Consider the following 26,346-nt stretch of genomic DNA (forward strand, 5'->3'; position numbering starts at 1 on the left):
TACAACATGATTAAAGCCAGTTGGTGTGATGCATCCAGGAAGCTGTGAAATCCCATCCTGGACCGGTTCGCATGAATAGACTGGGCTTGTCTCTGGAAAGGTTGCCGCAAACTCGGTATCATTGCTCACAAGCAAAGGAGGACACTCTTCGACGACTCTAAAAGGCGGTATCAGCCTAGAATTTAAGTAGCAGATAGAATTATCTCACCCATCTTCGTTAGCAAGCAAGCACTCTGAAATAGCCGATGTGAGGGTCGGGATATCCCAGCCTAAATAGAGGTCAGATAATGATTACTGTAGGAATCTTTCCATTCCACAAACATTAATAAAGTCACCTATTTCGGATGTTAATTTGGTATTTTAAGTGGTAGATGTGACATAGACATACCGTGGAACCCGTACCCAGTCTCATCTCCGTTAGCGAAAACAAAATTTCCCCCGTCTTGGACTATGTCGCTCACTGTGTAGGGAACTTCTATGAACAAGACAGGTAGGAGTAGGTGGGCAGATTCCATTATCTATTCCGGATAATGGAATCTGCCCACCTACTCCTATAGATAGGCCATGTGGAATTGATCGTCCTGCCGATGTGTATTAGCAACGGTATCATCAATTAAAACTCAGCGGAGTTTTAATGGCGTCAAATCGTGGCTTTCAAGAGGCTGACCTTGTACCTAGCACGACGTTAATATTTCTTCTGTAGGCCTTTCGACTTATTTTGATAAATAACTCACAAATTAACACCATCCCAGCAGGATTAGAAGGTAATCTGCGCTCGATGCCATTGGGACTACATGGAAATTAGCCAATGCAGTAAACCTCAGGCCATCGTTGCTACTACCAGTTGGTATCCGACATGTAATGAGTCTCTGGCCTTGGATTGTTATAGTCAACGCATGCGAATGTGACTCGGTTTGCAATAGGGATATCTGGATACATGGCATTGCCGTAGGCCATTGTACTGGCATCGTAGGATCTGGCGTTGTTATTACTAGAGAGAAATTTGAGCCCCTTTGGGAATGGGGCTGCCAGATTGCTGCCAGCTGCGTTCTTGCCCTGTCAAAATAGATAAGCTAAGAAGTAAAACTGATACGCATCGAGGCTTACTCCTCCAAGGTAGTATACGGCCATACCTCCGTTAGGACTGATGGTAGAGTCAGCACCTTGCAATGTCCTAGCAATACAAATATAGCTTACACTTTTTCAAATTGCCCATTGGAATGCAGATAGTATAATTGCGGATTCCAATATGCGCTCCTGAGCACCATTAGAAGCCAATATCTTGGAGTGGTTGTGCTGGATGACCCTAGTTGTCGGCTGTTTTATCATTTTTATCTGCACAAGTCATCATAACTGGGGGAAGAAAGCACCTTGAACTTGACAGCTTGTGCACGGCAAAGCTGCTAGACTGTAATGAGTAGAATTGATGTTGATATTGCTAGCTCCTGAAATTTTGTGGACATGCTGACTGACTCCACCATAGCTAATGACGGGGTCCTGGTAAACCATCATCAGCAAATAATACGATCAGTGGATCGCATTATTTGCATGCAATCAAAACTTACAATTCGGCCCATTTGAGCAACACCACAGCTCACTGTTAGTTGTTAGTATCACTTGAACAGAATTTTGGTTAATTAATTTTGATTCTCACTTAGCCAGAAACCAAAAGCTGGCTGCACTAAGTTGAAAGCCACAGTGGAAGCTACCGCCAAAGACCATGCTGGTGCCATTTATCACGGTAGGTGTAGTATATAACTTTGTTTCAAGAATGCTATAGTCATTCATAGAAAAAATGAAGCCAGATAACGAGATGGTTAACGGGACATTAAATATTCTTATAAGTGCGCCAAAAGATTATAAATTATGAACACAGAGAAATTCTCCAATGTAGGGATGAACACAAACCAAAATCATGGAATGTGGGTTCACAAAAAGGTCACCAGGCTGAATAATTATTAGAAGTGTCAAGCTAGCTATGCAGTTGGGCAGAAGCTCTCGAGATTTTACGCCGAATACAAAACTTGGCTTAGAAATTTAAGAAACATACTGCAAGAACATGACGCGGAATACCGGCACAGCGCAATAAAACCCACATAGAGAGGTGTTTATTAGCCTTCAATCTAAGCCATGCGTGCGGCTAGCTACTGAGGGATTCTCTAAGCTGTCGCACCTACGAAATAGTACGGCTTGGCTTCGATACTAGAACATTTGATACCCCTGTCAAGGAGAAGTTTGAATGGCTCAGCGGATTCCGGGAAAGCCCCTGTACGTTGCACATGAGATGCAACCTGTCAAAAATAAGGTGTGTGATGGGCTGGGGTAACAGTTACTCTATTCGTTAGCGTGTTAGAGCCACCCTTGCATGCCGAATATTCACGAGAAACCGCCCGACAATTGAGGGGAACCTAGTCTCATAGTATGTCCATTGTGGGATAGAACTGTGTTATATCGAATTACATTAGAGCTATGAGGTTTTGTAGAGATAACGACTGGGATTTATTCGGACGGTCCCGAGAGTAGTACTGGAGGTTGATTCTTGCCAGGCTTTCGTGAAAGACCCCTGAAGGATGTTAGAATGCCGTCCGAGCCAGCCTTGGCACTGGCCTAAAGCAATGAACACCAGCCATTGTTTGCTGGCTGATATTTGATGGCGGCATATGTAACCATGACTCAGAAATATATGATGAATTCCTTAAGAAATTGGCGATTGCCTCTGTAAGTCATGATGGTTCTCGTGAACTACTGCCGCTACTACGGCCGCCATGGTCGCCAAAACGCGAACCCGACTCGGCCTCACAACTCAACCATGCCTATCAGCTAGTATGACAGTGCAACAGGGCCTTCTTTCTACACTTACATCACCCAAAAAATGACAGACCTAGGGGCAAGCAGATATGGGCATCGAGCTCATATTTTAGGCCACTGGCTGGTTATTTCGCTGGTCTAAATGTGGCAAAGCCCTGGTTTAGACCACATTGCTATTTCTCCTACCAATCGACAACATCGTACGATGTGCCAAATCCAAAACTTATGTATGACATAAATAGACTAAAAGTTCCCAATGACATAAATAGATTGAAAATCTCTAGCGATCAGCTAACAATATTATTGCACTCCTAAATCCGTGACTTTTCTCTTCATCTACTGTTTATTTTTTACGCATGTCAAACAAGTTGATAATGGCTTCACCCCCACAATTTAAAGAGTAGGTAGTAGGCTAGTACCTATCGGGGTGTCTTGCTAAAATTTGCTATAGTGAAATAAACCCGCGCCGAGGCCATAAAGGCTCTGATATCATAGGGCCCCGGAATCCTAATCGAGAGCACCAGGAGCCCGATTTGGTTTCTCCTCCATCAATAGATGCAGGTTAGTAACGAAGCCACTGGAGACGATACAATACTTACTGATATTTATAGGGAAGCTCGCAAATATGAAATGGTTCGTTTAACAAAACACCTTTAACATAATTCAGTGTTTTTTTAACTGTTGAAAAAGGTCGTTCGCAGATTCTCATATGCGTTTAGAAGAAGGAGGGTGGGCCCGAGAGACTACAGTTAGAGAGCTTCCTACGTCGACCGAGCTAGCCGCTGTAAATATGAGACTCGAAGAAGGTGTCTATCGTGAGTTACACTGGCAAACAGAGGCCGAGTGGGCGTATGTTTTGGAAGGGTCTTGCCGGATCACTGTCCTCGACACAGAGGGTGGTTGTTATATTGATGACTTGCAAAAAGGCAATCTGTGGTATTTTACAACTGGATTCCCACACAGCATTCAAGGTGCGGTTCAGGGCTTTTGATAATGACTTTCCCACAAATATGGACTAGGAATTGGGAAAGAGGGCACAGAGTTCTTGCTTATCTTCGATGACGGCAACTTTTCTGAGGATTCGACTTTCCTTCTGACAGACTGGCTTGCCCACTCTGATAAAAACGTTCTAGCAAAGAATTTTAATATCCCTCGAGGAGTATTCAATAACCTTTCCCAGAAGGGTGAGCATTTTTAACCCTGTAAGCAAAACCTCGCTGATCTTTGGTAGAGAAATACATATTCCGAGGCACAATCGCACCGCCTCTAGACGAAGACAGAAAGCAAGTCAACCCCTCTAAGCACCGATTCACACACCGTATGCTAGAGCAGGAGCCTATCAAATTCGCCGGAGGGGAAGTACGAATAGCAGACACGAAGAACTTCCCTATCTCGCAATCTGTCGCCGCTGCGCACGTACTCATTAATCCTCATGGCCTGCGAACCATGCATTGGCACCCGAATGCCTCTGAATGGTCATATTTTATTCGAGGAAAGGCGCGAGTAACTATCTTTGCCTCGAACGGGACGGCCCGCACCTTCAATTACCAAGCAGGAGATATCGGCATAGTCCCTCGAAACATGGCGCACTTTGTAGAAAATATTGGTGACGAGCCTGTCGAGATGCTGGAGGTCTTTCGCGCGTCTACATTTCAGGACTTTTCACTTGAGCAGTGGCTCGCTCAGACTCCACAGACCATGGTGGTTGAACATCTTAATTTAGATGGAGGTAACGCGAAGAGGTTCCTCGACTCGCTCAGCAAAACGAAGGTTCCTGTCAAGCCTGGGCGACGGAGTTCTTTTTCTCTTTAAGATTAGGTATTTGTTATATTATCTGTGTTGTTTACATTTTTTCAAAGAAAAATCATTCCTGAATCCCCATCACGAAGGAGTCGGCATAAGTAAACTCTAAAGTTAGAATATATCCGCCACGGACTTAAACTTTAATAAGACCAGCTTACTCGTTTGCTGAAGTTGCATCAAATGCTTCACTCTACAACAGAGAATTTGGTATGCCATTGTAATGAGTATTATGTGGGCCTCGAAGTTGAAGTTTGGCTGGTATTTCGAAAGAACTTGGATGGGGTTGATCGCTCCTACCCCCGCAATACCGGACCGCTGACCCACGTGTGGTTTCCACCTATCGCTTCGTGACTGCCCCAACTCCGGCGGGGGTGGGGAACATTGGTCCCTTCTCGAGATGTGTATTACCCTTTTGTGACCGGGACATGTTTCCCGACAAATGTCCAGGCATTATTTGAACCATTGGCGGGAATGTTTCAGCATGGATAGCACGATGGGGGTAGTGATTTATCCGTGATAGTTTGTCCCTCTTTTCTACCTTTATTAGAGTACCATGTGCGGCTCCGAACATCCTGTCCTGTCCTGAAAGCGCCACAATAGAGAACGATGAATGCACAACTTGAAGACCTCAAGGGAACGCTGAGGAGCGACTTCTACTGGGGCTATGCCACTGCCGCTGCACAGATCGAGGGTGGTTGGAATGCCGACGGGAAAGGCGAGTCGATCTGGGATCATTTCGCGCACACACCTGGCAAAGTGAAGGATGGTAGCACCCCCGACGACGCCGTGCTCTCCTACTACAAATATAAAGAGGATGTGGCACTGCTTAAATCCTACGGCGTAACGGCCTACCGTTTCTCCCTCTCATGGTCACGCATCATCCCTCTCGGCGGCGCTGCAGACCCTGTCAACGAAGCGGGCATCGCATACTACTCTTCTTTAGTTGACGAGCTTCTAGCTAATGGAATCACCCCATTTGTAACATTATTCCACTGGGATACGCCGCAGGCACTGGAGGAGCGCTACGGGGGCCTCCTCAACCAAGAAGCCTACACGCCTGATTTTGTCCGATACGCTCGTGTCTGTTTTGAGCGCCTCGGTGATCGAGTAAAGCACTGGATTACCTACAATGAGCCAGGCGTGTACACCCTTGCTGGATACGCAGCTGGTGTTCATGCGCCGGCGCGTTCTTCATTCCGTGACCGTAATGCCGAGGGCGACTCATCCACTGAGCCCTTTACCGTCGGACACACAGAGCTCGTCTCCCACGGATATGTCGCAAAGATGTACCGCGAGGAATTTAAGCCGTCGCAGAAGGGCATGATTGGAATCACTCTGCATGGAAACTTCAGCGAGCCATGGGACGTAGAGGATCCCCTCGACGTTGCAGCGGCGCAGCGCGCCCTCGAATTCGAGATTGGGTGGTTTGCTGATCCAGTGCATAAGACCGGTGACTATCCTGCCTCCATGCGCGCTCAGCTAGGTGACCGTCTACCGCGGTTCACACCTGAGGAATCGGCGCTGGTGAAGGGGTCGTCGGACTTCTACGGCATGAACAGCTACACCACTTTCTACGTCAAGCACAAGACTACCCCCCCCGACATCAACGATCACAAAGGAAACATTGAGCAATGCGAGACAAACAAGCAAGGCGTGCCGCGCGGACCAGTTAGTGATACTTATTGGCTCCGCACATGTCCTGAGGGGTTCAGGAAACTGTTGAATTGGATTTGGACGAGATATGGGGTTCCTATTTATATTACGGAGAATGGTACAACGGCAAAGGGTGAGACGGAGCCTTCAAAAGAGGTTCTGAATGACACGTTTAGAGTTGAATTCTTTGAAGGGTATGTCGGCTCCGTTGCAAAGGCAGTGAAGGAGGATGGCGTGGATATTAGGAGCTATTTTGCATGGACGTTTACGGATAACTGGGGTGAGTGTCCTATTCTGTTTGTGGCCTATGGAATGAATGGTGATACTGACGTGCGTAGAATGGCAAGCAGGTTATTCGGATAGGTTTGGAGTTACGTTTATTGACTTCGAGTCGAAGGAGAAAACGCGCTATCCAAAACGATCCGCAACTGTGCTGAAAGAAATGTTCCAGAAGCTTATCAGTGAGAAGTAAATTGGAGCATGCATCTAAGGTTATATAGACTGAATTTACACGTTTAATTTATCCTTCATAAAAAATGATTTACCATAGATGCGGAGATAAAATGAATGCGTCTATACAAGAATGTTTGTGTTAAACGTCTTCCGGCTCATAAACAAGATGCTCTCCCTTCCCCTCCGGGAATGAGGCTACCTTCGAACTGTTCATGAATACCACTTTCCCTCCAGACCCTTCACTCCTCACCACCACTGGTCCCTTCACCCTTCCACCCTCCCACTCAAAATCTACCTCCCAACCCCCTCTTGCCTTAACTCCCCTCACACTACCCCTTTCCCACTCTGCGGGACATGCAGGAAGCACCCTAATAAAACCTTCGTGCGACTGTACTAGCATCTCTAGAACTCCCGCCCCGCCCCCAAAATTCCCATCAATCTGAAAAGGCGGGTGCACGTCTAGGAGATTTGGTAATGTCGAGTCTCGCAGCAGCTTCTTCACATGTCCCAGGCATTCTGCAGCTTGCCAAAGCCGTGCATGCAGGTTAATTAACCACGCACGACTCCAACCAGTGTGGCCTCCGCCATGATCGGCGCGACGGTTTAGGACAGCTGTACACGCCGCTGCCAGATCAGGAGTGGCGGAAGGGGTTATGGCTGAGCCAGGATGAAGGGCCCAGAGATGTGAGATATGTCTGTGCCCCGGTTCGACTTCCATGTAATCTGTTCGCCACTCCTGGAGCTGACCAAAAGAGCCAATTTTGGGCGGGGGTAGGCGGGACAAGGAGGCTTTGACAGAGGGAAGCAGGTCATCGGCAGGGAGGGATAGGGTGGCGCAGGCGGATATAAAGGCATCGAAGACAGATGTAATTATCTGAATGTCAATTGTGGAGCCTTCGCATAGAGTACCACGGGTTTTGTCGGCTTCGAAAAAGGAGTTCTCAGGAGAGAGGGACGGGCATGTGACGAGGTGGTCACCTGAGATGTCCTCAATGAGAAAATCAACAAGGAACTGCACACAGCCTTTGAGGACTGGGAACATCCGCGCCAGAAACTCCGTATCCTGGTTGAAGAGATAGCTTTCCCAGACATGCACGCATAGCCAGGCACCTCCCAATGGCCAGAGGGTGGCGGGCATCCACCTGTCCTGCGGATCTGTGTCGGCCCAGATATCGGTATTGTGGTGGGCAGCCCAACCACGGCATCCATACATCGTCATCGCTGTTTTCTTGCCCCGCTCGGCAACGCGCTCAAGTAGATCAAAAAGAGGGAGTTCACATTCAGCGAGATTGGAGACGTTCGCGGGCCAGTAATTCATCTGGAGATTGATGTTGATGGTGTACTTGCTTCCCCAGGCGGGTTGAAACGAAGGGTTCCAAAGTCCTTGAAGGGTGGCCGGGATCGGCTTGAACCCATCTCTACTGCAGGAGATAAGGAGGTAGCGGCTGTAATTGTGGTAGAGGGCGGCCAGTCCTGGATCTGGAGCCTGGGATATCCTTTGATCTGTGGGGATGTCACACGCGTCTGGGTAGAGGTGCAAGCCCATTCGAGAGTAGAGTGACCTATAATCGGCAATGTGCCGTTCCCAAAGATTTGGCATATTCAGTGCTTTCGTGGCATCTGCTAATGCTGTAACTTCTGGGTTATCATGCCTATAGGTCGTCTGAGCTGCAATGACGACTAAAGCTTCTCGGGCTGTTACAACCAGTGCGTTTCCGACCGCAGACACTGAGCCTTCACCATCGCACTTGATGCTGAGAATGCAACAGAGTCTATTGCTACCCTTGCCACCAGGCGTGGCATGCATGGTGATCACCCCGTCTGTTGCGGTGACACTATCCAGAAACTCGTTGGTCTCGTATTCCCACTCGCTGACTCTTGTCAAGCGTGCCATGAATGTAACCGGCTCAGATGCTTTAATTCGCATTGCAAGGACATTATCCGGCTGGCTAGCGGCAGTCTCGCGAACATACTGGATGCCTTGGTGCTCATACTCGACCTTGACAATAGAAGTCTCAAGATCTAAACTCCTCTTATAGCTTTGAACATCTAGAGCTTCGTGGCCAAACTCGAGGGTAGCGGAACCCAGGGGTTCATAATGCCGTTGGGAATGGGGAGTTGAAAAGAAAGCAAGTCGCACGAGCTTCTCAGCCTCGGCGTGGTTCCCGCATCTAATGAGTTTTCTCAGCTGAGGCAGATGGCGAAATGCATCCCTGGGAGTTCGATCCAAGGGGCCACCGTACCAGACAGAGTCCTCATTGAGTTGGAGAAGCTCTGTTGAAGTACGACCATAGACCACAGCCCCAAGCCTTCCATTGCCAATTGGAAGGCTCTCAGACCATTCTTTGGCTGGGGTGCTGTACCAAAGCTTCGACATTTATTCCCTTATCTATGTTGGGCCATTTGACTCCTTTCACTTGATAACTTCAATAAAAGATACCGAGGTAAAACTCCCAGGTTGAGACAGTCGTCTGCTTTGCTTTACTGAGGCCACCATACAGCATCAAGGAAATCGCGGAGCTATACGCGCCGAACTACTAGTAACGAATAGGTTCCTAGTTGCACATACCTCACTATAATCTCGGAGCTTGCATGCGGCAAAATTCACCTCCCGCCGGAGTTTATATTGTTAGTTTGGATGGGGTGCATTCAGCCTCGACATCCCGTTTTACCCGATGGGGTATACCAGGTGGGCTCGGATCACACTGCGACTCCTAGGTTCATTCCTTGTCGCCGCTTGTCAAGTGGACAAGCGCCACAATGACAATGTGGGGTAATTGGTGGGTTAACTACGGCCGAGGGACTTTTTTGAAATATATCTTGACCTGTGGGGTAATGAGGGGAAACTAGAAGGCATACGCGGGCCCGTCAACAAGGATGGAGCCTCTGAAATTGTGGCACGGCGATCCAATGACCCTGCATCGCATGCAGGATAAGATCACCATGGTTGCCCAGTTCCAAAAGAGAGAGTATTCAAAGTCGTCTCCGGCTCGGATTTCCAAGATTCGAGAGACTCAACCTACGAATCTCACACAAGCACAATGGGCACCGACGACAAAGAAACGACGGTCCATGACCTGGGCCGCACTACCACCAATGATGTAGATGACCTGAAGGTTTCCGACGCCCATGTAGAGGAGGTCGCCATCGCACGCCTTACGGATGAGGATCTATACAAACTCTCTAGGGAGTCGTTTAAGTTTCGCTCTCGAGCCGGACTTCGCATCATGTTGATAATGTTCGTGCAGGGATGCAACCAGGTAAGGAAACCGACCGAGAAAAGGGCGACAGCTAATTTGTTACAGGCTGGCTACGGAGTTGACTGGCAGGTTATCAGTGGTATCAACAATATGTCATCATGGCACGCGTATTTCAATTTTGGGACCAGCGGATCAACTTACGGAACTTTGAATGCCCTGATGAATGTTGGCACCATGTGCGGTGCGCCATTCCTGACCTTCTCGGACCATATCGGACGCCGGGGTATCAACTTCACTGGAAACGCTATTGTAATTGTCGCCGCTATTCTCCAAGGATGCGCAACCAATATGCCAACGTTTATGGCTGGCCGCTTCATTTTAGGATTCGGATCTGCCATTATGTCTAGCCCGCAATACATGGCTGAGGTCTCACCTGCCCATTATCGTGGTCGTTTAGTTGGATTGTTTGGGGCATGTTTCCAGATCGGAAGTTTGGGCATGACCGCTGGCTTTATCGGCTTCTCCAAGATGGAAAAAAGTAACTTGGCTTGGAGGATACCAGTACTCCTGGAAGCATTGTTCCCGGCGATTGTGTGCCTCACAATATACTTCTTGACCCCTGAATCACCTCGATACCTTGTGATGAAAGGGAAAATAACACAGGCAAGGAGAGTGATTGCGAAGTACCAGACGAATTCCGATGATGAAAACAGTGAATTGGTAAACGCGGTTATTGTTCAAATCGAGGATTCTTTGGAGCAAGATCGTGTTATTAATCGCCAGTGGTGGAACTTCTTAGTATTCTTTACCAAGCCAGTTCGATATCGCCTGTTGATTCTGGTTCTATACTCCGTCTTTCAACAATGGAATGGCGGCGGAATCATTACAACATATCTCGTCCCGGCACTCGAAACTGTGGGGATTACAAACCCTACCGATATTGCGGGAATCAATTTTGGACTGACAGGGGTTTACTGCGTTTTTACTGTCGCTGGAGCTTTCTTGGTGGATATTGTCAGTCGTCGAAACTTGATCTTTGCTGGGTTAATATCATTCATTATCTTACAAACTGCCGCAACAATCACAGGATGGAGGTAAGACACAACCTCAATTACTTTCAACATAACCTTGCTAACAATGATATTTAGATATTCTGTGGACCCAACAACAGCAGCTGCCGCGTTGACCTTGCTGTGGATTTTCTCTTTCCAAATCTGCTCCGCGACCCTCATTGCAACAATGCACAACCTCTACCCCGTTGAATGCCTTTCGCTCGTTCTTCGTGCGAAGGGACTTGGTTTTTTCAGTCTTATTCAGGGAATCGCTGGCACCGTACAGAATTACGGTATCTCCCTCGGGATTGGACCATTGGGGTATAAGATCTGGGCTGTATATGTTGGATACAACCTCCTCCAGTTGGTCATGTCGTATTTCGTATTCCCTGAGACGTCCGGGCTCTCTCTCGAGGAAATCGATGCCGTGTTTGAGACAGACGGAGTCAATCCAGTTCCGATGTCTCTCAATATACAGAAGGCAAAGAAGGAGAGCGCAAGGCTTAATGCAGAGACAGACGCAACCCTTGCTTGAGTAGCGAAGGGATCAAAGTTTCTGAGCTATTCTAGCTAGGATCAAATTTACGTATCTGCTGAAGTAAGGGTTTAACAGGAGGTGTATGGAATTGAAAGTTACTCCCCGATATGTCTACTTCTTATGAGTTACAATGTCGTGAATCTAGAGCAGAATCTATTCTATATCGCGGGCGGCGCGGAGTTATGTGTATTGGGGTCAAGTCTGGCCATTCTCGATGTATATGCATGTGCCGTCCAACTATTTTTCCAATATAAACTTCACGAAACAGGCAAATCCCACCCAATTCTCTGTAGATAATAGAGCCAAATGCATATAATATAATTTAAGTCTGGTATGAATGCCCCCTATGGATATTTTATAGTTACTGAACGGAGAACTATGTTCACGTCGACATTCTTTCTCATTACTGGCAACTTATATAAGTCTTTAGTTTCTATGAGGAAGGTATATACCGCTTTCAACCTCACATGCGCCAACTCGCTTGCCCTGTGTAGAATGCTTGATGTGTTGACAGGACGGTAGACCCACATACGGCAGCCAGACAGAGAGAATATAACGCACGAATACCTTCTTCAGAAGCTGGGCTAATGATGAGGACATCTTCGTAGGATAATAGCGCTAGCAGGGTATAGTAGACACGCGATGATGGAAAGGACAGTACGCATGGCATAGATGAAAGTTAGCGAGTAGTAGCTGCTCATACAGTTAGCATCCATAGTGTTGCACATGGACCCTTTAGGATATGTACTGAGACTAATATAGACGAATAACCTCCATGAATGCACGAACAATGCTGGTCGAACCAGCGACGGTCACAATATAGGTCCAGGTTAGAAGAAGCTGGCATTGGGCATGGTGGCGTCCTGGCCGGCCCGTAATATAGCTCCCGTCGTCCCAAGGATCAGAAGCGTCTTTGATATATTTTTGGTCGCAGGTATTATCGTCGTCTCTAGAGTTAAGAGCTTTCGATTCGCTTTGCGACGGGAATGGGTGCCGGGATTGAGGATTGAGAGGCACTAATTAAGGAAGCCATCCCTCACCACACGGCTAAAGGCCATGGCTACCAGACCACTGATGAGCATTATCCAAGCAGTGACCTGGCAGATTCGCAGGCTGTATCTTGGCATCTTAGAAATACAATAATAAGTGCCTGCGAATAAGACTTGTCCGTTAGGGAACGTGGCTCGCTGTGAAACAGAACCCATCGTAACAGAACCTCGCTCAAAAACATAGAAGTCACAGCCCAGATTAATCTTACTCCTTGCAGGAAGAATAATCATTGTATGCCTACATAACAAACTCTACACAACCCAACTACTTCTTCTCTACATTATGCTTCTTCATGAACTCCTCAGCAGAAACGGCGGCATTAGTCGTCACACCATGGTATTTTGCAGGTTCTTGGATATTCTCCTCGACGTCAATTCTCTTGTGAGTGACCGATGGGTCAATGACCTCTATTTACCAAAGACGCATTAGCAAGAAAACTCTCAATACTCTTCATTCTTTGCATGCAATCTGACTTACCCTTCTCAATGACTGGCTGCACAGTCTCATGCCAGTGGTTGTGAATATGCACATCTTCTTGCGTCCGCTCCTTGGTCTTAGTTTCAAATTGCTCCTGGTCAGTCGTGTTCTTGAATCCAGATCGACCAGCCTCGGCCTTCTTCTTCGCATCACTGTGATCGTTGTTGATGCTGCGGCGCCTGGTCTCTTGGGTGCGATCGTGCTTCTCGGGCAGCGTCTCAGAGTCTTTGAGAGGCTGGATGGTGGTATGGTAGTGATCTTGATGTTTATCTTTATGAATGAAGGTCTGCTCGCGAGTTTCGTGTTGCTTTTTGACGTGTCTGTGCTCAACGGCAGGTGAAACTTCGGAGTCAAGGGTTGTGTCTTCCTCGTTACTGGTGGTTGTATTTCGGTTGCTGTTTGCGTTGCGGTTGATGTTGCTGTTCTCATTACGGCTGCTGTTTCCAGTGCGGCTGGTGTTTGCTTCGCGGTTGGTGGAGGTGGACGCAGAGGAATTGTATGAGTTGGTGGTGCTGCTCCCTCCTTGTGCCTGGTCGGGTCTGGCAAAGAGCCTGCCAACTGCATTTACGGCGTTATCCATATTGTTGATCTGACTCCCGAATAGATGTTGTTGAGTCTATGGCTGGGTACGTTTATTATTCGGATTATATGATTAATAAAAATGAAGGGGCCTAGTTCAAACAATATATAACATGTCTACCTTGGTCGCCTCTTTTTTATTATCGATCAATACCTACGACGTAATAATTGCACAACCATTCAGATGTACGTGGGTATTAGCGTCATTATATTGCGTCACGAATGCGAAAATTATGTGATTTCAATATTAAAGATATAAATTTAACATAACAGCAACAACAGAAGCAGGATTTTATAATAAACAGAGAGGCACCTATGACGTTAATATACAAATGACAGAGTCGTGGGACGGAGGAAGTCGACGTAATTGGCCTTCCAGCTCTAGAACTTGCCTTCGAGGTTGGATTCAAGTTGGTGGGGTTTCGCGCTACGGACAGTAGTTTTAACCTTAAAAAAGCCTTCCCCGCCTCCTGGGGTGCATCCCCACACGCACTAATTACAACCGCTCCAGCCCCAAGTACTAAATACGTAATGCAGCCTGAAAATTCCATCTAGCCTTCGCCATCAAAACCTCTCTCCCTACCCTGCTCTCGCACATAAGTCAACTCCTTAAATGAAGTATAACCAGAGACGGTATTGCCGTTTCAGGGCTTTCTAGCCACATTCCCTTCCAACAGTGACAGGTATTCTAGCATTATAAACAAGATTCTCATGAAGTATGCCAAGATGAAAAATGAACGATGGCGGCATTGCCCTTATCCATTTACCTTTAAAGAACGTATTACATGGTCATTGCTTTGCGAAAATATTCCTGTTCAGACGTAACCGCGCCCAGAATATCAAGATTGAGCCAACCACAAGTGATATGCCAGTGAAAATCGACAACGAGAGATATCCGTACGAGCCGACAAGCTTTCCGCTAATTGGAGTGCCAAAGAGAGACCTGTGGAGAACAAATTAGCAAAGAGCGATATTGAGAAGACAAAGCCAGATCCCTACGTCAGAGCGAGTGCTCCCATGAGGAAACCCATTGTGTCTGGCGCGTTGCTAAGATGCCCGCGCATGAAGCTTGTAATCTTAGGATTGCCTATCATTGCTCGGTTAGCATAGGTCTAGATCTTGTAGTGAATACAAACCCCAGAGGTGAAGCCATAAACAAGACACCACACCACGAGTCCTGGAATGCTCGTCGCCGCGGTCCAGCATAACGACGTTATCCCAGACGCCAGGCCTGCCAAAGCGCATAGGTTAAAATGACCATAGCGATCTGCGAGGAAACTAGGCAGGATTCTACCAAACAACGAGGAGCCATTGGTGACAGAGACAAGGTAGAAAGATATATCTATTGGGTAGCCGAGGCTACGTGCGTAAGTAGTAATGTAAAACATGGGGCTGTACATCCCCAAGACTGATATGGCCAGACCGGCGCAGAGTATGATAAAAGTGGGGTCCTTGGCTATTGATAGATCTTGTTTTGGTCGTTTCTTTTCAATTTCCTGGACAATCGCTTGCTCGCTGTGATGTTTGATTTCCGGGGGGGGGGGGGGACAACAGTTACAATGGCTAGGATCAAGAGCGGGACCATAATAAATCCCACCGCCCGGATAGTCCAGCCAAAGCTAACGCCATGAGTGTTCAGTAACTTGTTCAGAACTATAGGCCAGATGACCCCTCCCAATGAAGAGCGGCCAATTATTACGCCCACAGTAAGTCCCTTGTTCTTGTCGAAGTAGCGTGAGACAGTGGCCATCGCCGGGCAATAGAGAAAGAACACCGAGATACCCAGAAGAAAGGGTTGGGCGAGGAAAATCTGATAGAATTCCGAGCAGAGGGAAGTCATGAAAATAGAAATTATAAAACAAATGCTACCTCCGATAAGGAGAAGCTGAGAAACATTAGAGCTTGCTATCTTCTTCAGGGAGAGTTCACTTGCAGTAGGCCCAAATCTGTCGACAAGAACGCCAGCGATTGGAGCGCCGCCAAATATCACAAATGTAGAAAACGAAGCGATCTAGGATATGTCGAAGTTCCAGTGGTTACTGAGTTGGTGGGATCGGTACTACTGCTGAGACACTAAAGGCATTTACGAAGCCAATGCTACAAAAAAACACCAAAAAAGATCCTGCCACTGCCAGCCATGCTCTGAATCTATTAGGCCGTTAACTTATTTACTAGTTTACGGAAGTGAATAACTCTGTTTTTTTACTGACGTGTGTTCGCTCCGTTCACCGGAGTTGAGTCGCTCGCCGTTAACGTCGAGATTTTGTTGGCCTTAGCGGAAGCCCGGGACGTACTTACTAGAGGAATGCCCATACTGTGTATATCATGTTCTCTCTCATAAATGATAGCAATTACAACGCATAGCGTCGCGATTTATACATGGACGGCATTGCTTTACAATTGGCCTGGGACCCACCTCGGACTATCCGCGGAGAGTCCGGACGGCTATGGGCGGCAGTTGCGCGGCTTAAGGGCACTCTGCATGTAATTAGTTCATTGACATCTCAATGAGCCTGGTCTACTTACTCACTCCGATATACTGTGCAACCAGAGTACCCATTTTGTCCTTTTTGCAGGGTCGGGGGTTTGATGTTGGTGGCAGATTACTGTATCGATATCTGAGGGAAGATCAGGGCTGACGCACGTGACCGTCACCACGAATTACTCCAAAGCACCCTTTGTGGCCCTTCTGCAACCAATGTAACTGTCTATCGGGTATGTGTATGATACCCATACTGGCTAAATACTGTCTGGCATTTTGCCCCAAGGTATCCTATTTGGGCTTGTTGATTTATGCCTTTATGTTTTCCTCGTGACTGATGAGTTCGTACTTACAGATGTGAGGCGGCCAACACCGCGACATTATAGACTCTGATGGACCAACCAAAGTCTAATAGGCGAACCCGCTGTCCCCGGCAGGACCCTGTTTCATGTCAGTTCTGTCGGTCAAAGAAGCTCAAATGTGACCGGCGGCAACCTTGTTCCAACTGTTCCGCCCGTGGTGTTACCTGCCAACTTGTGGCACGGCATACTCTCCAGGCACCTCGGGATGACAAGCAGCCTTCCCCATTCCCTGAAAATGTCGAAATTCTTGCACGCTTGAAAACATTGGAGGATAAAGTTTCGGCTATGGGCAATGCGCCTTTTCTGTCTACCCAGTCGCCTCAGCAGCTCTCTCCCTCCACGCCAATGTCGAAAACTTCTATTTCAACGCCGACAGCGAGAACCGTTGTTGATGAGGACTACAGAACAGCCTCTGAACTACTAGTCAATGTCGGTGCCTGTTATGACTCCAATGTAAGTTATATATCAATACCTTATGTCTGTTTATTTTAGTACCTTTCTAATTCCGGTCACAAGATTTCCGACGATTCGCATGGGATATCACTGAAGGTGGAACCTGTAAATCGGTGGGCCGCAGAGCCATATATTAGGCGTGCTGGAAATACAACGTCTTTGGGCACTATCTGGCTCCCAACCAAAGCTGAAGCTCTCAGTTTGCTCAAATACTACATGGACAATATCCATTATCTCCACCCTGTCATAGATGCACTGGCCGTGCGGCGCATGGTGGAGACTGTATACACATATCCGAGAGGACGTGTTTATAGAGAAGCTGCACATATTGCATTATTACTCAGCATATTTGCTAGTACAGGCTATCTCTGGAGCTCGCACGAAAATGACGAACTCGTCGTCTTTTCTACCTCCAAAGTGGCCATCCTAGCGTCGTCGGCGTGGAGTGATGCCGCCCTTGATGTAGCGGATTACTCACGACGCACATCTTCGGGTTCGATTGAAAATATTCAGGCGACGATAATTATTGAATATCTCATATACAATAATAATGGATTTTCGGCAACTTGTCGTTTACTTCATAGCAACACAATATCGATGGCGAGAGATCTGTCATTGCACAGAATAGACATACCCCACAGAAGGAACAAGACAGACTCAGAGGCTGATATGGCTGAGGATGAGACAAAGAGGAGAATTTGGTGGTATGTTGCTTCGACGGACTGGTAAGTGCAACCAACACCTTACTCGTAATCCGGACAAATCTAATGAATAGCAAAGGCTATTGGCATTCTCTGGCGGTCCACAAGAGGGCACCTACTTAATACACCCAGCACATATGCATGTGAGATACCCACAGATTGTTAGTGGAGACCTCGTTGCCCAAAGTGATCAGTCCAATGGCTCAGAGTCGACTCCCACATCAATGTCTTATTTCCTCCAACGCATTCGTCTATCCGAGATATGTCGGACCATCGTGGATTCTATACCTCGATTTTTGGATGATATCGACATGGTAGACTATGATAAAATAGTTGCCCTGGATGACCAATTCGAGGATCTCACTAAGAGCTTCCCGGTGTTCTTTCACCTCGACGAAGAGAGCAGGCTTATGAGCCGCGGGACTGATCATAGATTTCCTCATATAGCTACACAGCGCTATCTTATCCATCTCGGAGTTCTTAATAGACGTTGTAAGCTCCACCAACCCTATCTAATAAGGGGATTCGTTGAATCAAAATACGCCTATTCTAGAGACGTGTGCTTGCGCTCTGCACGCCAGGCGTTGGAGGTAAACCGTGTACTGGAAAAAACGAAATCCGACCTGGGTTGTGCCCCGGCGAGATTTGGGACAGTTATGCACCATGTATTCATGGCTACTGTTGTACTAGTTATGGATCTCTGTTTTAACAAAATCGAGGGTCAAGAACAACAAAGACAGGCCGAAGTCATGCGCGCTTGCAGAATGCTGCAGGAAGCGAAACAAGACTCCGTACTGTCGAAGATGTTTCTCGATCCTCTCATGGATATCTTACAAAAACATAGGGCAATAGTACTCAGTGACCAGAAGTCATTGTCCTTTACGCCGTCAGGGGCAAGGAATTCTCATGCCTCACCGCATAAAACAAATCGCGGGTCTTCCAACACCATTCTCCAACGACCATTGCACTTCTCCACCATGACTGGTGCGAACCAATGCACTGATAACACCAGTTCAATGGCGCCCGTTAACCGCTCTGGCCAACAATACGATATGACGCAGACATACGACCATACAGGAATTGATGAAATTATGCAAAATTATATCGATATTGGGCCGAACATGGATATACCCCGCTGGAACGAGTTATTTGCAGACCTCGATTCGCATCAGGCGATGGACGGAAATGATTATTTCTATGAGTAATAAATTCGTTTAAGAAACTTTGAAATTAGCTGCACTGCTTGGTAGAGGGAGTTCGCCAACTGCTCGTTTGGCCCCCTGAAAATTATTCGTCGATTATATGGCGTTGTCATCTTTTCAAAGGCTTATGGCGAACACCTCGTCACATGTGGAGCCTATCAATCAAATACCAATAGTCTGCAAGTACGTAGTTTTACCAACTAAAACGATGGGGTGGACATGAAGAGTGAGGCAGATTTGCTGGGACTATTGCCGCCAAGGCTACACAAAAAATGATTCCCAATTCCAACCAACTTTGCGAAATACGACGTGCTTTCAGAAGGCACGGGTGTAGACCCATAGATTGATTTCTTGGGATGGGGCCGGTGGATGCAGTGTCGAACGAAAAACCAACATGTGCAACTGAGGGTGCCTAAACCCGGACGATGATGCCGAAGTTATGGCAGTGGTTCGGAATCCCGACATGCACGATGCTAGCTGGTGTTGCAGCGCATGGTCGGCGCACGGGATAAACTTGCTGCAAAGTCAAATATCTGTCCGCTGTGGCGGCGAGCTATCCTTGGTCTTGCAGGTGGCTGGAGGGAGTGGGGAAATAGGGCGTGTCAGATCGCGATTCAAACCCCCCGGCTTACTATCTTTCCTGTCATGTCACGAGGTTGAGAAGAGCCAAGCCGTTATTATTTTCTTAAGCAGATCACATTTTTCTTTAGACCTTTGAGGCACTCTTGTTGTGGACGGCTCCAATATGGTATATCACAACTTTTGTCTCTCAATCATGATGGACTCAAAAGGCTACAACTCTGCGCAGCACTTACGACGCTCGATCGATTTGTTGGTTACTTTGGAAGGACCAGTAGCTTGGTATTAGGCATCATTAATAGACTAGACATTGTACTCCAAAGTACTGCATACAAACTTCACCGTAGAAATACATGACTTTTCCATCTAACGTACCCCCCTTTCCAGCTGTCACTTCATCGTTGGGAATGGGATAGCATGTTTTTATTATTTCCGTGGACCATTCCATTCAGTGCAGTTGTGTGGTACCAGGAATCCCACAGCCTGATGGCTGTCCAACGATGTTGTGATGAAAATGGCCGCTTGTGGGAGGAAGATAGGAGGCTAGTCGGCGCCACTCGCCGACAGGGCCTAGAGTATCCCCCCGGGGTCATGCGGTATGGCCGCGGAGTCAAGACGTGCGAGGAATGGACGAATGAACAGTTGAAGGGTTCATATTAAGCATAATCTATGACAGGTCGTTGGCTAAGACGTAGCAAGGATTCGTCTGCCGTGATCTTCAGCTCCTCCCGCCCCAAAGCTCTGTAACCCGCATTCATCATGCGGTCAGACGGCTTCGGGGCGACACTCCTTCCGGGTTCTACCTCGGGAACATCTTCGCTGGGTCGAAGACATCCCTGAAAATCTCCATGTCTTCAAGATGTGTTGATGCCGCCTTCGCTTTCGTTTTCCCCTTTGAGCTACTTCCTGATGCCTTCGAGCTAGTCTTTGAGCTAGCGTCTTTCTTGGACGACTTGTCCGGACTTGGGTTTGGGTTGCTGCCATCCAGAGGATCGAAGGCAAAGACGACGTTGGAGAAGTGTCCGCGGAACTCCGCGTCGAAGTACAGGAGATCTCGCCACATCGTTGCTACTTCGCGCGTTGGGTTGCGAAAGACTGGTCCACACCCAAAGGCACCAAGTGCAAGGTCGGAATAGCCCCACCATACGGCCATGCGGAGAACTGTACGCATTTTCTCACGCATGAGCTCCTTTTCTTGCTCGAATGAGTACTTCAGCCCTGTCGGGTCGAGTTTCGGTCGACGCACTGGGGGTACAGAGATGACAGGCAGTGCTGGGAATTGTTAGTCTCGTGTCTTGAATGGTCTTACTGCTGCTATCACCCACTTTTGAATTTCTGCCATAGTTGATACCGGTCAGGACCAGATCGAAAAATTACTGATATGTTGTCAGCGCCGAAAACATAAGACTTCAACGACAAGGGCACAAATTTCTTACCGACATAAGGAGAGTAGATGCCACCGGTTGTAGGGATGGGATAGTTCGCCGGACACAAATTGTCGTTTGGTGCGGGTCTCTTCAGGGTAGCCACAAGGTTACTCCTCCTGCAGATACTCTCTTCCGGCGCCAGAACCCCTTTTCCGTGTTATTAGAAGTCTAAGGAGTGAGAATTGTTGACATACCTGCTTCCCAATCTCCTCCAGGCCTCTTGTCATTAGCCATATTGACAAGAGCTACCCCATCAGGCTTGTCAATAGTAATAGCTAGCTCGAGCGCCACATCAACCGGGTCGCCTTCTATCGCCGCTAAAGCACTATGAGTCTTTGTCGTAAAAATAGGGGTACTACAGCCACTTACTCATCCGGCAACGTGATGGCTGGCTTGGAGGGTCGCAGCGCATTCGAGTCGATTCAGGAACAAGATATGAGTGTGCCGGCCATTGCTCCGAAAGCTTCGACTCGATATATGGAATATAAGTCTTCTTAGCCTCTGCCGCAACGTCGGATGGTTTGACCCTTGCTGGAGGCATATTGTCCACACTAAGATTCCGGTAGAAGGTTAACTATGCCGGAGAGGGGGTGGTTGTATGGGAATCTGTGAGGATTTTCCTGGCCAGAAGACGATTAAATTGTATCAGATCCGTGAATACGGTGGTTGGTCCGACCCATAAAATGAAATATGACAGAGTTGTGAAGAATATAACGTTTTTGCGGAGAGGGCAAGAGACACGAAAAATAAAACTCTTGTTATAAAGAGCGGAAATAATAAACATAATAACCATTTCCAACAGGAAATCTCATCTCTGCAGATCTTCCATAAGTCGCAAGGGCAGCTGGATCACGTCCCTAAGGTCGGATGACCTCCAATAAAAAAGAGACAGATCTAGAAACTGCTTCCATGCCAGTATCCTGACCGAGGTCCCTGGCGCCTTGTAGGTTACATTATGGCCCCAACGCGCCAATACCCGTCCAGGCTGAGACCTAACGGCCATGCAAACAACCGGTCATGCGAGATCGATCTGGTACCACTGAATCTGGTCCTACGGGACACAGGGTGAGATATTTGGCACGTCCGGATCTCAACGGGCATCCTGCCTGTTTGCAATATTGGAAGTTCCTGTCGTGCACCGGAAATTGGGTGGGGGACGCAGCCGGAAAAAGTACAGATGCGCTGTGAAACATGAGGGAAGGGGAAATAAAGACTGAAACTATCTGATAGTGGCCGCCTATCATTATCCTGATTTGCGATTGCCGGCGGCAAGGTCCACTTCCTGAGTGACGAAGGAAAGGCGGTCAGAAATGACAAGGGAAGGGGTAATAAGAGATTCTGAATTCTGACAGGGAGAGGGATATATATTCCAAGGCGGACATATACTATTATGTGTGGGACGACATGCGATAGGTCCAATTAAGCCACCAATGCGTTCCAGATCTGTCACTTCCCAAATCTGATTCTGATTCAGATCTCGATCTCCCCTAATTAACATGACTCGGTTGCCGCTTGAGCCTTGCATGATGCAGCGGAGCCGCCCGCCGCCGGCTCGATACGCGAAAGTCTGTTTCGAGTATCCCAGACAGAGCCAGCCAGTAGAGAGTAGAGAACGGTAGCAAGGGGAGATATACCGGAGTGATAATATGGAATCAGGAATGCGTAAATATGCACAATTTTTTTGGGGGGTGGGTAGGACAACATATTACAATCAGGGGAATCGAGGGTGACATGGATGGCGGCATTTGATATGAGACTGTTACGCGCAAAAACTTGACCTGTCGCTTAGCGCGAGGCTGTGATCGCTTTTTGGCTGGACCCCAACCGCCATCCGCGTAACGCATATCCAAAGAAAAATTATTGTCGCAAAAAAGGGGTCGGAGCAGTGACTCCCAATCAGACCTTTATTCAGCGCTTTTGTTTCTGCTGCTGCTGCTGCCGCGTACAGGTAACAGGAGCACAGCGCATCTGCCCTGTGACGTACCCAACTTGAACCCTCTGCATGTCGTCCACCATCATGCCCGTGGCCCAAAGGGGGCTCCAACGGTGCCTGCGACTCGGCGCGCACGGCAGGGTACAGCAGCGATTCCACTCCTCGGCCCCCTCTCCCACCGCATCTCCGCTCTCAGTAGCCAAACTCCTCGCCACGCCGGCCGATGACGGCGAGAGACAGGTTTACGGCTTCGTTCGCTCGATACGGAAGCAGAAAACACGTGCCTTTGCCGCCATTGGGGATGGCTCCAGCCTCGAACCCCTTCAGGCGCTTTTGACGCCTGCGCAGGCCGAGAAGTCCGATTCCCAATCTCCAATTACTCATTACGAAACTAATTACTCTATGTAGCCTCACTACCGGTGCCGCCGTACACCTCACCGGCCAGTGGACCGCCTCCCCCGCCAAAGCCACCCAGGCCAGCGAGCTACACGTGAACGCCGTTGACCTCATCGGCGCGTCAGATGCCACCGTACGCCCCTTTTTCCCCCTACCACGCAAGCAAAATGCTAACTCCTAATAGACTTACCCTCTGCAAAAGAAGTTTCAAACCGTAGAGTACCTACGCACCCTTCCGCACCTTCGCGCCCGCCTACCCTCCAACGCCCTCCTCCTCCGTCTCCGCTCCCATGCCATCGCGCACCTAACCACCTTCTTCGCCGCACGCGAGTTCACGCAGACGCACCCTCCCATTCTGACCTCGTCGGACTGTGAGGGCGCGGGTGAAGTATTCGGCATCAGCACCGCAGCAGAATCTCCCAGCGATGCTTATGACCCGGCAGCGAGCGGGGAGGCAGCAACCGCTCCTAGCAGTGCAGCGGTGCCGTTTTTCCGCACGCCAAAATACCTAACCGTCTCGTCGCAACTTCACCTCGAGGCACTCGCACAGGCGGTTGGAGGAGTATGGACGCTATCGCCTACATTCCGCGCGGAGCGTAGCGATACGGCGCGCCATTTGAGCGAGTTCTACATGCTTGAGGCGGAGGCGACGTTCGTGTCCTCGCTCGATGAGGTTATGGATCTCGCCGAGGACATGATACGCAGCGTGACGAAGGGGCTGAACGACAGCACTATCGGGGAGGAAGTGCTACGTGGACAGAGGCGCGAGGGCGAGGAAGGGATGGATCTAGAGGGGCGGTGGAAGGGGATTCTAGAGGGACCGTGGCCGCGGATCACGTATACGCAGGCCATTGATGCCCTAGTCGCGAGTGGCGAGACGTTTGAGCATGCTCCCGTCTGGGGCGCTGGTCTACAGGCAGAACATGAGCGCTTTTTGGCACGGGAAGTAGGAAAAGGGGGTCCTGTGTTCGTCACCAAGTATCCAGCTGAGATAAAGCCCTTCTACATGCTTCCTTCCTCTACCTCTGGAGTTCCAGAGGACAAGAAAACAGTCGACTGCTTCGATCTCCTCCTCCCCGACGTCTGCGAAGTAGCCGGCGGCTCGCTGCGCGAACACAGCCTCGAGCCTCTCCAGGCCGCGATGCGCAAGCACGGCGTGGCGGAGGAGGGGATGGAGTGGTACACCGACCTTCGGCGGTGGGGCAGTGTACCACACGGCGGGTTTGGGGTCGGTTTCGATCGCCTGCTCGTGTATCTGGGGGGCGTGGGGAATATTCGCGAGGTTGTTGCTTTTCCGCGGTGGGTGGGACGGTGTGAGTGTTAGAGGATTAATAAGGGGAGGAGGGGGAGGTTTGGGTGGGAGGTGATGTCTATACGAGCGGTGGAGGTTGGTCGCGAATCCCTCACCTCACCTCGTTCCTTCGACCATCGGCGCTGAAGGATTTCCGAACACCATTGCAACACCGGGTTTTCGATCCCTCGTCCGCGCCAATCATCTCCACTTCGCTCGGCGGCGAAGGATTGAGCTTGCAGCCCTACCAGACCGCTCATCTCTTCCTTCCTTCGTCGCTCGCTTCCTTTTCATTCATTCCTTCAGGGATCACGACAACGCACCGGCCTTACTCTATGTATAAATACACTCGACGCAGCGCATTGTCGAGCCTTATGCGGCTGCCTTCCCGGAAGGAGCGCAATAATGGCCTCATCTCATTCAACCCCTCGGCGTCTGCTCAATCTCCTCCGCGCGCACGCGATCCGTAACCATCATTCCGCTGATTATCCAGCGAGTGGTGGTTGCTTCGGTGCTTTAAGGGGGGGTGTACTTCGACTGGAAGTACTGTACAATACAACGTAACAAAACAATGTAAGCTTCAGTATTCAATAGAACCACAAACTGTAAAATAGCCAATGTAAAAATCAAATAAACTCCACCAACAAACCAACCAACCCATCCCAAAATACCAATACCAACACCAACACGCAACGCATCCTACTCTAATCTCCCCTCCGCAATCCCTACTCACACACTATCAAAAAAATCTAAACCCCCGTAAACCTGGAGCCTAATCCAGAAATACACCACCCCCCCCAGCTCTCGCACCTACACTCAATCACCAACACCACCCTTACCTACCCTGTTCCCACACCGCCAAGACCACGCGGCCCCCCCCCCACTCACACCCCAACCGCATCATCGTTATTCGGGAAACTCACGGAAGCGAGCTGTCAGCACAAAAAACGGTGCACCCATCTCCGAGCGAGCGTCTTACGTGCCTATGTGCGTCTTCGGCCACATTTCCCAATCCCAATACAACACCACCACCGCTTCCAGGCTAAGTAAGTAAGTAAGGTAAGTATAGTATCATAGGCGGAGGAGGAGGTCAGAGAGCTGGCCCCCGAGCGTGTGGTGGTGGCGCGGGAGATGCGCAGCGAGGGTTTAGATGGGTGGGGGGGTCCGTGAGTATCTTACAGACAGCTGGTGAGACAAAGCCAGTAAAGTAAAGTAAGCTGTAATTGTAGGCTATTGAATGGGGTTGGACCTGGTGTGGTGTGGATAAGAGTGTGCCTATCGACGGGTGGTGGATGGAGTTATCGAATGTGCTATACCAATATTGGGCTTGGCGGGCGTACATGCGGTACAGGATGGAATGGGAACGAGCGAGCGAGAGAGCGAGATGCGCGACTGACGAGAGAGCGAGAAGGAGGCGGGATGGGATGGATGGGATGGGATATGCCACCAAAGACGCCCTGTGCGCCTTACTTACCATACGCTTTTCTTCAGCTTCCTTCTCCCCTCCTCTCTACGCCTTCTGCACCGCTCAACGTCCAACGTGGCATGTCTACTACTGCCGTCTTTCCCATTCAATACAGCCTCGGCGTTCGCAGTCAGCCCAGCCCAGCCCGTCCCTCTTCCCAGCCTACATACATCTCCAGCCCGCCTCTATCTGTACCCCTCACTCACCTCCTATCCCATCGCATCACCAGCACATCACGAAGAATTCCGCGATTCCACCCCTCGGTATCGCCATCCCGCCCATCTTCACCACCACCACTACCACCGCCACCACTACCACCAGCCGGTTACCCCTCCCCCTCCCTCACCCTCCCTCGGTCACTCGGCCCTCCCCAATTCCGCGCTCGCGCGCCAAGCACATCACTACGTTATTTGGGGTCCTGGCGGCTGCACTGCGCGGCTGG

General features: G+C 49.0%; 10 protein-coding genes across 10 annotated transcripts; 5 read left to right on the plus strand and 5 right to left on the minus strand.

The window, feature by feature from the left end:
* Positions 1 to 654: 654 nt before the first annotated feature.
* Positions 655 to 1,268, minus strand: VE01_09379 (uncharacterized protein; the record flags this gene model as incomplete). The annotated part of the gene is made up of 5 exons (XM_018278793.1): positions 655 to 662; positions 735 to 790; positions 842 to 1,056; positions 1,108 to 1,144; positions 1,198 to 1,268. 5 exons carry the CDS (start codon positions 1,266 to 1,268, stop codon positions 655 to 657), a joined length of 387 nt encoding a protein of 128 aa, XP_018126055.1.
* Positions 1,269 to 3,182: 1,914 nt separating this feature from the next.
* VE01_09380 (uncharacterized protein) lies at positions 3,183 to 4,620 on the plus strand (the record flags this gene model as incomplete). Its single annotated transcript, XM_018278794.1, has 6 exons — positions 3,183 to 3,208; positions 3,260 to 3,369; positions 3,420 to 3,441; positions 3,499 to 3,779; positions 3,828 to 3,992; positions 4,040 to 4,620. The coding sequence occupies 6 exons, from the start codon at positions 3,183 to 3,185 to the stop codon at positions 4,618 to 4,620; spliced, it is 1,185 nt and encodes a 394-aa protein (XP_018126079.1).
* Positions 4,621 to 5,020: 400 nt separating this feature from the next.
* On the plus strand, positions 5,021 to 6,776 carry VE01_09381 (uncharacterized protein). Its single transcript, XM_018278795.2, has 2 exons — positions 5,021 to 6,544; positions 6,603 to 6,776. The coding sequence occupies exons 1-2, from the start codon at positions 5,218 to 5,220 to the stop codon at positions 6,734 to 6,736; spliced, it is 1,461 nt and encodes a 486-aa protein (XP_018126078.1). The 5' UTR covers positions 5,021 to 5,217; the 3' UTR covers positions 6,737 to 6,776.
* A 33-nt stretch (positions 6,777 to 6,809) lies between these two features.
* VE01_09382 (uncharacterized protein) lies at positions 6,810 to 9,331 on the minus strand. The gene has a single exon (XM_018278796.2). It carries the CDS (start codon positions 9,092 to 9,094, stop codon positions 6,857 to 6,859), a length of 2,238 nt encoding a protein of 745 aa, XP_018126081.1. The 5' UTR covers positions 9,095 to 9,331; the 3' UTR covers positions 6,810 to 6,856.
* A 272-nt stretch (positions 9,332 to 9,603) lies between these two features.
* Positions 9,604 to 11,586, plus strand: VE01_09383 (uncharacterized protein). The gene is made up of 3 exons (XM_018278797.2): positions 9,604 to 9,977; positions 10,023 to 11,011; positions 11,066 to 11,586. Exons 1-3 carry the CDS (start codon positions 9,759 to 9,761, stop codon positions 11,502 to 11,504), a joined length of 1,647 nt encoding a protein of 548 aa, XP_018126080.1. The 5' UTR covers positions 9,604 to 9,758; the 3' UTR covers positions 11,505 to 11,586.
* A 1,235-nt stretch (positions 11,587 to 12,821) lies between these two features.
* VE01_09384 (uncharacterized protein) lies at positions 12,822 to 13,614 on the minus strand (the record flags this gene model as incomplete). Its single annotated transcript, XM_018278798.1, has 2 exons — positions 12,822 to 12,964; positions 13,035 to 13,614. The coding sequence occupies 2 exons, from the start codon at positions 13,612 to 13,614 to the stop codon at positions 12,822 to 12,824; spliced, it is 723 nt and encodes a 240-aa protein (XP_018126076.1).
* Positions 13,615 to 14,280: 666 nt separating this feature from the next.
* VE01_09385 (uncharacterized protein) lies at positions 14,281 to 14,676 on the minus strand. The gene is made up of 2 exons (XM_018278799.2): positions 14,613 to 14,676; positions 14,281 to 14,556 (listed from the first exon to the last, which is right to left on the minus strand). The coding sequence occupies exons 1-2, from the start codon at positions 14,642 to 14,644 to the stop codon at positions 14,403 to 14,405; spliced, it is 186 nt and encodes a 61-aa protein (XP_018126075.1). The 5' UTR covers positions 14,645 to 14,676; the 3' UTR covers positions 14,281 to 14,402.
* A 1,458-nt stretch (positions 14,677 to 16,134) lies between these two features.
* VE01_09386 (uncharacterized protein) lies at positions 16,135 to 19,746 on the plus strand. Its single transcript, XM_018278800.2, has 4 exons — positions 16,135 to 16,328; positions 16,451 to 16,910; positions 16,974 to 17,635; positions 17,691 to 19,746. Exons 2-4 carry the CDS (start codon positions 16,488 to 16,490, stop codon positions 18,814 to 18,816), a joined length of 2,211 nt encoding a protein of 736 aa, XP_018126077.2. The 5' UTR covers positions 16,135 to 16,328; positions 16,451 to 16,487; the 3' UTR covers positions 18,817 to 19,746.
* On the minus strand, positions 19,722 to 21,719 carry VE01_09387 (uncharacterized protein). The gene is made up of 5 exons (XM_018278801.2): positions 21,189 to 21,719; positions 21,014 to 21,136; positions 20,829 to 20,966; positions 20,718 to 20,768; positions 19,722 to 20,664 (listed from the first exon to the last, which is right to left on the minus strand). Exons 1-5 carry the CDS (start codon positions 21,358 to 21,360, stop codon positions 20,192 to 20,194), a joined length of 957 nt encoding a protein of 318 aa, XP_018126073.1. The 5' UTR covers positions 21,361 to 21,719; the 3' UTR covers positions 19,722 to 20,191.
* A 792-nt stretch (positions 21,720 to 22,511) lies between these two features.
* On the plus strand, positions 22,512 to 25,080 carry SLM5 (asparaginyl-tRNA synthetase). The gene is made up of 3 exons (XM_018278802.2): positions 22,512 to 23,108; positions 23,161 to 23,281; positions 23,333 to 25,080. Exons 1-3 carry the CDS (start codon positions 22,822 to 22,824, stop codon positions 24,470 to 24,472), a joined length of 1,548 nt encoding a protein of 515 aa, XP_018126083.2. The 5' UTR covers positions 22,512 to 22,821; the 3' UTR covers positions 24,473 to 25,080.
* The last annotated feature ends 1,266 nt before the right edge of the window (positions 25,081 to 26,346 follow it).

Source organism: Pseudogymnoascus verrucosus (genome assembly GCF_001662655.1).
Source record: "Pseudogymnoascus verrucosus strain UAMH 10579 unplaced genomic scaffold scaffold_64, whole genome shotgun sequence".
NCBI lineage: Eukaryota > Fungi > Ascomycota > Leotiomycetes > Thelebolales > Thelebolaceae > Pseudogymnoascus > Pseudogymnoascus verrucosus.

What these genes read in the sequence shown, in the direction of transcription:
- VE01_09381 (XM_018278795.2), top strand. Translation starts at nt 5,218, where the DNA reads ATGAATGCACAACTTGAAGACCTCAAGGGAACGCTGAGGAGCGACTTC. An exon ending in GACGTTTACGGATAACTGGG is followed by an intron (nt 6,545 to 6,602) that starts GTGAGTGTCCTA and finishes TGACGTGCGTAG; the next exon opens with AATGGCAAGCAGGTTATTCG.
- SLM5 (XM_018278802.2), top strand. Translation starts at nt 22,822, where the DNA reads ATGTCGTCCACCATCATGCCCGTGGCCCAAAGGGGGCTCCAACGGTGC. An exon ending in ACGCCTGCGCAGGCCGAGAA is followed by an intron (nt 23,109 to 23,160) that starts GTCCGATTCCCA and finishes TACTCTATGTAG; the next exon opens with CCTCACTACCGGTGCCGCCG. An exon ending in TCGGCGCGTCAGATGCCACC is followed by an intron (nt 23,282 to 23,332) that starts GTACGCCCCTTT and finishes AACTCCTAATAG; the next exon opens with ACTTACCCTCTGCAAAAGAA.
- VE01_09382 (XM_018278796.2), bottom strand. Translation starts at nt 9,094, where the DNA reads ATGTCGAAGCTTTGGTACAGCACCCCAGCCAAAGAATGGTCTGAGAGC.
- VE01_09387 (XM_018278801.2), bottom strand. Translation starts at nt 21,360, where the DNA reads ATGCCTCCAGCAAGGGTCAAACCATCCGACGTTGCGGCAGAGGCTAAG. An exon ending in GCCATCACGTTGCCGGATGA is followed by an intron (nt 21,137 to 21,188) that starts GTAAGTGGCTGT and finishes ATAGTGCTTTAG; the next exon opens with CGGCGATAGAAGGCGACCCG. An exon ending in CATCTACTCTCCTTATGTCG is followed by an intron (nt 20,769 to 20,828) that starts GTAAGAAATTTG and finishes ACAACATATCAG; the next exon opens with TAATTTTTCGATCTGGTCCT.
- VE01_09383 (XM_018278797.2), top strand. Translation starts at nt 9,759, where the DNA reads ATGGGCACCGACGACAAAGAAACGACGGTCCATGACCTGGGCCGCACT. An exon ending in TCGTGCAGGGATGCAACCAG is followed by an intron (nt 9,978 to 10,022) that starts GTAAGGAAACCG and finishes AATTTGTTACAG; the next exon opens with GCTGGCTACGGAGTTGACTG. An exon ending in GCAACAATCACAGGATGGAG is followed by an intron (nt 11,012 to 11,065) that starts GTAAGACACAAC and finishes AATGATATTTAG; the next exon opens with ATATTCTGTGGACCCAACAA.
- VE01_09386 (XM_018278800.2), top strand. Translation starts at nt 16,488, where the DNA reads ATGGACCAACCAAAGTCTAATAGGCGAACCCGCTGTCCCCGGCAGGAC. An exon ending in GTGCCTGTTATGACTCCAAT is followed by an intron (nt 16,911 to 16,973) that starts GTAAGTTATATA and finishes TCCGGTCACAAG; the next exon opens with ATTTCCGACGATTCGCATGG. An exon ending in TATGTTGCTTCGACGGACTG is followed by an intron (nt 17,636 to 17,690) that starts GTAAGTGCAACC and finishes TGAATAGCAAAG; the next exon opens with GCTATTGGCATTCTCTGGCG.
- VE01_09385 (XM_018278799.2), bottom strand. Translation starts at nt 14,644, where the DNA reads ATGGGTTTCCTCATGGGAGCACTCGCTCTGAC. An exon ending in ATGGGAGCACTCGCTCTGAC is followed by an intron (nt 14,557 to 14,612) that starts GTAGGGATCTGG and finishes TGTTCTCCACAG; the next exon opens with GTCTCTCTTTGGCACTCCAA.